Source organism: Cebus imitator, unplaced genomic scaffold (assembly GCF_001604975.1).
Source record: "Cebus imitator isolate Cc_AM_T3 unplaced genomic scaffold, Cebus_imitator-1.0 Scaffold433, whole genome shotgun sequence".
Taxonomy (NCBI): Eukaryota; Metazoa; Chordata; class Mammalia; order Primates; family Cebidae; genus Cebus; species Cebus imitator.
The window spans coordinates 1326830-1336934 of record NW_016107748.1 but is presented as its reverse complement, the minus strand read 5'-3'; the positions used below and the strand labels follow the sequence as shown (position 1 = coordinate 1336934).

The 10105-nt window shown below is 38.8% G+C and overlaps 1 protein-coding gene across 1 annotated transcript; it reads left to right on the top strand.

Annotated features, from left to right (window-relative positions):
* Window positions 1–5386: 5386 nt before the first annotated feature.
* LOC108290397 (ubiquitin-40S ribosomal protein S27a-like) lies at window positions 5387–5934 on the top strand. The gene has a single exon (XM_037731941.1). The coding sequence runs from the start codon at window positions 5427–5429 to the stop codon at window positions 5895–5897; it is 471 nt and encodes a 156-aa protein (XP_037587869.1). The 5' UTR covers window positions 5387–5426; the 3' UTR covers window positions 5898–5934.
* Window positions 5935–10105: the final 4171 nt, after the last annotated feature.

The window sequence follows — 10105 nt, the reverse complement described above, 5'->3', positions numbered from 1 at the left end:
TGTGTTACATAAAACTTTGATTAAATAAATTTGTTATGCTTTTCTCTTGTGAACCAGTGTTTTGTTACAGAAGTGTCAGCTGGGGACCCTTATGATGGGTAAGGAAAGCTATCATACCCTTCTGCCCCTACACACTCAAAGTCATGTACTGCTACATCATGGGCTGGGGTTTGACTTCAGAGCCTTCTCTCAATCAAAAACTCACCAAAGGAATTTTGCTGCAACATGGTCAGCTAATAGCATTTTATCCTTCAAATAAGATCATTATTTTCACAGTGAGACTTCTTGTTACTAACACTGTAGCACCAAGGTGCATGCTTAAAATGAAATAAAAAATGTCTGTTTCTTGAATAGCTGTGCCCATCTAGCCTTTTTCCCCCAGCTGAAATTAGAGTACTGGTGCATTTTGTGCATAAATGGAAGTTGGCAAACAGGGCTTCGTTTTGAGAAAAAAGACAGGTCGACATAGGCTGTTCAGTAATTGAAAGGGAAGAGGCTGTAGATACTGCAACCACTTTTTAAAGAAAGCAGAGTACCTCAGTCATTTCCATATAAAAGACACAGGAGTTGAGTTTCAATAGCTTTTTTTCTTCTTTGGAGAAAATGAATGCAGCTTCCACCAGCTGATAAAAATATGAGCAAGGGAGGAGGGGCCCCTGTGCATCTTCCAGGCAGAAAATAGGTCTGTAACTTGCTTTGTATTTGAGGTCTTCTCATGTCATGCAGTATGTCTGGCAGATAATGTAACTGGCTTCCAGAGCAAAAGCAAGCAAGGGCCCCAGTAGAGTTGCATGGCATGGATGGGTCATTTGTATCCTCTGAATTTGCATAACTGAGATGCAGGCCATATTCTCAGCTTGGTATTCATTTTGCTGGGTAAGTGGGCCAGGCTGACAAAGTTCAGAAGCTTCCAAATTACTAAGGCAAAACACTGGGGCAAGAAGTCACATAACACAGGGCTTATGTGAGCTCAAGTACTGACCTTTATGGATTTGGATCCAGCTCCCTCTCTTTGAGGAAAAGGTTAATGTTGAAAAGGTTTGTTTGTTTGTTTTTGTTATTTTTTTTAAATGAAGGTTGGATGTATTATAATATGTAAAGCAATCAGAATATTACACAATTTATTTTAGCTTCACATACATGCATGCATGTACACACACACACATTCCAGCCCAATCCAATTAAACATTCTTAGTGTCCTTCCAGACTTTCCAAAAGGAATAAGCCTTATATGATAGGCCTTGGGTAAGAGTTTAACTTACTTACCTCTGACTCTCAACTAATCATACCAGCCACAGTTCCCCATTCTGTCCTCTCTCCAGGGCTGCCAGGCTGTTATTAGTTAGAAATAACACAAAGAAGATGCTATTTCTCCACTTTAGAGTCTCTTTTTCTTACCATGTCCCTCGACATGAAGTATTTATTATAGTTTGGCACCTCTAATTTTCTGGGCATATTTGTTTATTAGAGCTGGTATTTATTAAGTACTTGCTATATGCTAGGTGCTGTGTTAAGTACTCTAAACAAATTTATAATAATACAAATAGTATTATGTCCGTTTTACCTATGGAAAAACCAAAATCCAAATTAAGAAATGTATCAAGGGTCATAGTTCAGGAAAATGGCACAGTGTGAGCTCAAATTTCCATTGTCATGGCTCCAAATCTTGTACTCATCCTTATAAACCATATTCCAGGTAGCTCTGTTTTGATCACTGGCAAAATATTGAAGTCTCAACCTAAGTCAACAATCTTGTAAATACAATCTATGGTTCACATGGAAAATAAAGTAAATAAATGTATTTGTAAATGTGTCTTAGTCCCTTCTGTGTTGCTATAACAGAATACCACAGACTGAGTAATTTATAAAGAAAAGTAATTTATTTCTCACAGTTCTAGAGGCTGGGAAGTTCAAGATCAAAGCACCTGCATCTGGCATGGGCCTTCTTGCTGAGTCATAACATTATGGAAGACTTCACATGGTGAAAGAGCATGGGAGAGAGCAAGACAGATGGAGGTCAAACTCATTCTTTTATCAGGAACCCATTCCCATGATGACTAACCCACTCCAAAGATAACAGAATTTATCCATCCATGAGAGCAGAACCCTCATGACCTAATCACCTCTTAAATGTCCCCCCACTCAACACTGTTGAGTTGGGGATTAGGTTCCTAACACATGAACTGTGGGTGATACATTTAAACAATAATAATTTGGATGTAGCCCATGGCCACTACTGGAGAAACAATTCAAAGTCTGTGTGTGTAGGTCAGATTTCTAGAGTGAGACCGGAAGCACATCCTTCTTTCTGTAAAAACTTGGGTCTTAGATAGAGTATGGATCCACAAGGTACAGGCAAAACAAAAGCAAGCTTTGGGGCTGCCTCTTGTCCTCTCTGGACTTAGGAAGAAAGAATAAAAAATTTAGCAGTTGGGGGTAAAGGGTTAGGTTTCTCACCTCCAGACCAATAGTACGATAGCAGTCCCCGCACATGGTGGAAGGGGGGATGGAGTTGTTCTAGTAGCCTGTGGGTCTCCAAGGAAACTGAGAAGACCTCATCAGCCCTCATTTTGTCAGAGGGAGAGTAGCTCTTCTTTCAGCAATTCTGAGCAGGTACAACAGCAGTCATAGGTTCAGAATCTGTGCTCTCTTGTTCCAGGCTGCCCTGGAAAGACCTCTATTATGGGGTAGCTAGTATTTCCCTGACTTTCATCAAGACCAGTAGCTATTTAAGGTCTTGGATTCCCAGACACAAATCACACACCCATCTTTTAAAAATATATAGCTAAAAGTCAATCTCATCTTTTTATTCCAAACATATAATTAGCACTTAAATTCGTCAGATTACATCAGACAGCTTTGTAAACAGGCTTAAAAGTTTTAACCAATTTGGAGAACAATCTGATGACAAAGTTAAAGCAAGTGGCATTACAGAATGGTTTTTGTTTGGTGGAGCTTAAGCCATAAAGGGTATATTTCCCAAAACTCCAAGCCACTTATAAATTCACCACCTCATCTTTTTATACGAAGTATGACGTGTATCTACTTTTATTTATATTTCATTGGAACTCATGGACTCATATTGGCTAGCTTACTATCCGCTGGCACTGTTCAAGGGTCATCTTGAAATATTTGTAGCAAGTAAAAGTTTGAGAATATGGGCCCAGGTATAAGAACTACGACATTATTTCCCTTTACTTTGCTTTATTATGCAGAAAAACAATCTGTCAGTTTGTGTTTCCCAACTTCCTTCTAGGGTTGTATCTAGGATTGTCACTGTATCTCTCATATACATGCAATGCAGGGCACATGGGAGTCTTCGATAAATGGTTTCTATGAAAGAAATAATAAAATTGAGTTCACATCATGACAGCCTTCTTTCATTTCTCTCATTGTCAAATAGGAAGTGGGTGAGTATTATAAGACAGAGGTCATGCTTACAAAAATAAGGTTAAATTAAATTTTTTTGAAACTATTTTCAGGATTGCATAATCCCTTGAAATAATAAGTACTCTCAGACGTCACAAAACCATGGCTGGGAAACACCAATCTCATATAAAGAAGCCCTTCTCAGTGAAAGGCAAGGAATACTGGCCCAACGTGTTGAGCAAGCATTGCCTGGTATGCAGTCACAGTTTGCCACCCCACCTCCAAGCACCTCTTGGCTCCATAACAAATGTCAAGAGCTTTGTTATAAGAAAGCTGGCAGCAATAAGATTTTAGACAAATGTATTCAAATATTAAACCTAAATGTATTATTTAATTGTCATACACTAGTTTGCAATTATTCATGCTAATTGGGAAATAGTTTGCCAAATATTCAAATATAATTGAAAAAAAAACCTAATTTTAGTTGTTTGTTATGACCTCCTTCTCTTCAAACATTTGTAAGTGCTACTAACGAGGAAGAAAAATGAACAAACTGTGACTTTTACCTCCATCTCCTTTTCTCCTCTCATGAAAATGTTCACAAGCAATAAAGAAGATACACACTAAAACAAAATAAGAGGCAAGAAGCAGAAAACGTGAGGAGCCAGGCTAGATTCCTAGACCCAGAAAAATGCAATGCTAGTGATGATAGCAACATGTCATACTTGGCCAATTCACTCACCGATAAATGAGAACATGGCACTAGAAGTTCAGTGATGCTAAAATTTTGGGAAGCAACTGTTTTTACTCTGTTCTTTATATATATATATATATACACACACACACTTTCAGTTCTGGGATACATGTTCAGAACATGTAGGTTTGTTACACAGGTATACACATGCCATGGTGGTTTGCTGCATCCACCACCCCATCATCTACATTAGGTATTTCTCCTAATGCTATCCCTCCACTAGCCCCTCGCCCCCCTGCAATCCCTCTCCTATTTCCCCTCCCCCAACAGTCCCCGGTGTATGATGTTCCCCTCCCTGTGTCCATGTGTTCTCATTGTTCAACACCCACTTATGAGTGAGAACTTTCGGTGTTTGGTTTTCTGTTCTTGTGTCAGTTTCCTGAGAATGATGGTTTCCAGCTTTATGCATGTCCCTGCAAAGGACATGAACTCATCCTTTTCTATGGCTGCATAGTATTCCATGGTGTGTATCTGCCACATTTTCTTTATCCAGTCTATCATTGATGGGCATTTGGGCTGGTCCCAAGTCTTTGCTATTGTGAACAGTGCTGCAATAAATATACGTGTGCATGTGTCCTTATAATAGAATGATTTATAATCCTTTGGGTCTATACCTAGTAATGGGATTGCTGGGTCAAATGGTTTTTCTAGTTCTAGATCCTTGAGGAATTGCCACACTGTCTTCCACAATGGTTGAACTAATTTACACTCCCACCAACAATGTAAAAATGTTCCTGTTTCCCCACATCCTCTCCAACATCTGTTGTCTCCAGATTTTTTAATGATCACTATTCTAACTGGCACGAGATGGCATCTCAATGTGGTTTAGATTTGCATTTCTCTAATGACCAGTGATGATGAGCATTTTTTCGTATGTTTGTTGGCCTCATGTATGTCTTCTTTTGAAAAGTGTCTGTTCATATCCTTCACCCACTTTTTCATGGGGTTGTTGGTTTTCTTCTTGTAAATTTGTTTAAGTTCTTTGTAGATTCTAGATATTAGCCCTTTGTCAGATGGGTAGATTGCAAAAATTTTTTCCCATTCTGTTGGTTGCCGGTTCACTCTAATGATAGTTTCTTTTGCTGTGCAGAAACTCTTTAGTTTAATTAGATCCCATTTGTCTATTGTGCCTCTTGTTGCCATTGCTTTTGGTGTTTTAGTCAAAGTCCTTGCCCATGCCTATGTCCTGAATGGTATTGCCTAGGTTTTCTTCTAGGGTTTTTATGGTGTTAGACCTTACGTTTAAATCTTTAATTCAGCTTTTCGATCCGCCATCTGCGCCTCAGGTGGGGCCGCCACCAAAATGCAGATTTTCGTGAAAACCCTTACAGGGAAGACCATCACCCTCGAGGTTGAACCCTCGGATACGATAGAAAATGTAAAGGCCAAGATCCAGGATAAGGAAGGAATTCCTCCTGATCAGCAAAGACTGATCTTTGCTGGCAAGCAACTGGAAGATGGACGTACTTTGTCTGACTATAACATTCAGAAGGAGTCTACTCTTCATCTTGTGTTGAGACTTCGTGGTGGTGCTAAGAAAAGGAAGAAGAAGTCTTACACCACTCCCAAGAAGAATAAGCACAAGAGAAAGAAGGTAAAGCTGGCGGTTCTGAAATACTATAAGGTGGATGAGAATGGCAAAATTAGTCGCCTTCGTCGAGAGTGCCCTTCTGATGAATGTGGTGCTGGAATGTTTATGGCAAGCCATTTTGACAGACATTATTGTGGCAAATGTTGTCTGACTTACTGCTTCAACAAACCAGAAGACAAATAACTGAGTTAATAAAAGACATGAACTAACAAAAAAAAAATCTTTAATTCATCTGGATTAATTTTTGTGTAAGGTGTAAGGAAGAAATCCAGTTTCAGCTTTCTGCATATGGCTAGCCAGTTTTCCTAACACCATTTATTCAATAGAGAATCCTTTCCCCATTGCTTGTTTTTGTCATATTTTGATCCATGGAGCACTTATGAAACGTCCTCATTCTCTCTGTCTCTCCTCTCTCTTTCTCTCTCTCTCTCTCTCTCCTCCTTAGGATTTCTTAGTAGCTAAACTTTACATTAATGGTTCTTCTTATTTTTCATAGTAATAGCCCAGATGAGCAGGAAAGAAAATCCAACCACTGGGCTCAATCTTTAATCAGCTGTCTGTGGTTCTCACTGAGCAGTGAATTAAACCAATACTTGTAGGACTTGATCCATTTTCCAGTTATCATTTCAGGGAAATTTTCTATCATTTCTTCATTTCACAAACACAGCCTCTTATGTAGCCAGTTTTCCTGACCAGAAAGTATTTCATTCTTAGCCTGGATTTTCATCTGTACTGATTCCGACAAGGATTTTCGACTTACTAAATGAAACATTTCCAAATATTCACTGAAAAGAGGAAGACAGTCTGTTAAAGGGAACTCATTAAATCACGGGACAAGTCACAAGTGGTATCTTGGGTTTTCTTGGGCCCCAGGTCATTTCAGTCGCTAATGCTGATGCATAAAATGCAGAGAAAAATATGGGCCATGTGATAAAACTAAAAAGCAAAACTAGTGATCCATGTAATATGGCTCATGCTTTGCAGTGGAATGACCCTCACAGCCCTTTAACTTGGAAGCATCTGATGGGACATTGCTTCTAGGTGTTTTGTGGATTTTAGAATTCTGAAAGTGTGTGTGTGTGACCTTAAGCTATAAGTGTCTCATTTGTGATGACTTACCCTAAAAATGCAGGGCCTTTATGTTTGAACAGTAAGTGCAGCTAGAGGCTTAAAAAACAAAGACCATTATTTTATAGAAGTTTTTTTTAAGAGCAAGAGAAGGAGGTTATTTGGGGAATACAGTCTGAGCAATCCTAATGACTCAGTTGTGCCAATTTAAAAGACTATATAAGTTTCAAAGTTCGTATTTCCTATTTTTAAATATTCTTCTGCATTTAACTTCAGTTATTACTTTTAATATGTATCTGCATGCTAAAGAAACCACCACTTTAAGAAGTCAAACAATGTTTACAGCACTCAGAGGACTATCTAAAGGACTCCTTCGGTCTGTTTTTAAAACACAATAGATTTATATAATTACTGGGGTGTATGCAAATAACCTCTCTTTCTACTAAACACACATTTGTTTCTCTAAGTTTTATACTTGAACATAGGATCCTGAAAGGCACAAATGACTCAGTTTCATCTTTTGCATCTTCCTGCCTGGCACCAGTGTCACTGCTGGATAAATGTTTTACTGACTGCTGAAACTAAAGCCAGCATGGCAGGAGTGTATCACAGGAGTATGTCACTCTAGATCTGCTTTTGCATATTGCTTTCACTTAAAGAGAACAGTATTCCTTCAAGCAGATAACGAAGTTACTGTCTTTGCCATGATTATTGGCAGTTATAGTCTGGTAGGTTGTCTTGCTTTAAGCTGTTTTTCAATGCATTTTTAAACCACTTCTCTCCTCCCTGGCTTTCAGTGCCTTAAACCAGTGACAGGCCCAGTGGGGAAGAAATCTGGGGACAAACTACGTTAATGGATGTCTACATGCGTTTACCTTCAGGGCTGAAATAAATAAACAACTTCAAAGAGAATTTAAACAAAGAGGAAAAGGCTAGGGGAGGAAAAGGAAGGAAACATGGATGAAGGGCTTAGGGAAATGTGAGTGGGTGGCAGATGGCTCCTGAGTTGGAACTAGAGCACTACATCTAATCCAAAACAGTTCATAAAGCACTTTTACATACATCATTTCACAGTTATTAGGTGAAGTACAGAATATCTTGACCTCAGAGATGAGAAAGAGGGATCAGAAAGGTGGAATATCTGCCCAAGGTCACACAGCTAGTACACAAGTAGTAGAGCTGGCACACAACCTCCAGCTTCATCATTGTCATCATCCCCGTCACCGTCTTCAGGCCAGATCATCATGTTTTCCTCTGAGTAAATGGCCAACCCCTATACCACCCGTTTGCCCAGTGTTTGCAGATACCACAATTAAACAAATATATTTAAGTACTGCTTAATAAAGGGTGAATGTTATTGAGGTGAAGGAGACACTTTTTAAACACAGGGCAAAACGTCACTGTTTTCTGAACTATAAATTGTTAAGCTCTGGTAGATAATAATGCATTAACATTTTGAAATCTCTCACAATGTGTATGTAGATCGTTGTTATATAAAACAACAATAAGAGTGATGTAGCATCACAGTGTGCTAGGCCTCATTTATGTCCTTTGCATTCTATGAGGAAAGAACTATAACTATCTTCGTTTTACAGATGAGGAAACTGAAGCATATACATTTCAGTAACTTGCACAGTTATACAGATGTTAAGCAATAACATCTGGAAACATCCTGGCTATGGGTCCTCTCTGAACTTTATAATTTTATGTATTACTTTCAAAAGAAAGTAATTCTAGGTGATTATATCATCAGCTCAGTCATTTTAGGTATCGTATCCGTGTTATAAATTCATTCCATTCTATGCTATATTCGATATTTTTTAATAGGTAATTCTTAAAAATGACAGGGAAACCATTTTCCTTATGATACTTAAAATATTTATTGTATATATTTTTTCAATCATGAAAGTAAAGAATAACCCTGGTGTAAAAAAAAAACAAACTAAAACATAAATACATAAAAGAGACAGTTACAGTTCTTTGTAAATTTAGCTCCCTTCTCCACCATAATTACCATTAACACCATCAACTCACTTTAAACCATCTCAGTTATAATTAACTTACTTAAAACTTGAGTCCTAAACCTTCAGCTATGCATATTTACGGTTCTAAGCTAATTGTATCCACTTAGAGTTTTTCCAGCAACGACAGCAGGTAGGCAGCCCCAGATAAATATAGCCAGCGTGATGAGTGTTTCACAAGCTCATTTATCCTCAGCCATCAGCCTGCCCACAGGTCCCCTTATGGGGTCCAGGTCGGAATCAGCACAAGTGTGCCAGGTAACTTCTGGTGGTAGCTTCAACTATGCTGAGAGGAGAGGAAAAGCAGGCTACCTGAGAGGGGCTATGTGGAGCAAAGAGAGAAGAGAGAGAGAAAGTAACACAGCAGGCAGACCAAGAGACACTGCTTTCATGATCTTCAAAGCAAATTGAGAAATCCGTTTTCTCTTCATCACTGGAAAACTGGCTCCAAAGACAATTCTAGAGGAGACACTCCCAAAATATCTGGGTGAGGTTAAATTCATCCAAAACATACCAATTATCACTGACTATATGCCAGGCACTGTTAGGTACTAGGAATACAAAGACGAGCCAGCTAGATGTATTTCCTGACTCCAGGTGCTTATAATACAACAGGGAAGACAGCTATTGAATAGTCACAGAGCATAATGTAAAATTGAAATTGGCATCATTGTTAAGAAGGAAAGCGATGCAGTGGTATTTTGAAAAGGATCTCTTGTGGATGAGTAAGTTGCTGTGTGCTATGGGTAGGGGGGAAAGTTATTCATTATTTTCAAAACACACTTCATTCAATCCTTTACATGATTCAGTAAACAAAGGGGAGAGTGGTGCTCTTGTGATGCATGCTGTCCAGTTAAGGAAACACACCAGACCTGTGAAAGACTTGGTTTTATAGGTTCCAGGCCAAAAGCAATGCTGGGCACCTGTGAATTTGCCCATTTTTCAGCTATGTCTTTTTGATATTGATAAACAGCAATGCAGAGAGGGATCAAAGGGTAGAAAATGCATGGCAAATGAGATTTGGATCAAGCAATGTAAAAGGCGGATATGTTTTGCATAACATCAGAGAACAGAATTACACTGCGGGTACTGAAATGACAGTTCAAGGAAGCAGTTGCTGCTAGAAAAACAAAAGGACTAACAATCGGACTTCCAGGACTTAGACCTCAGAGAGAAAAATTGAGGGGAAAGAAGACAGCCAAATAGCCAGCAGATCAGCTTCCCAAAACACCATCAAGGGATGTTATCTGTCCCCTAAAGAAAAACCTTTTCAACAATAACTGTAAGAGTCTACCCATGACT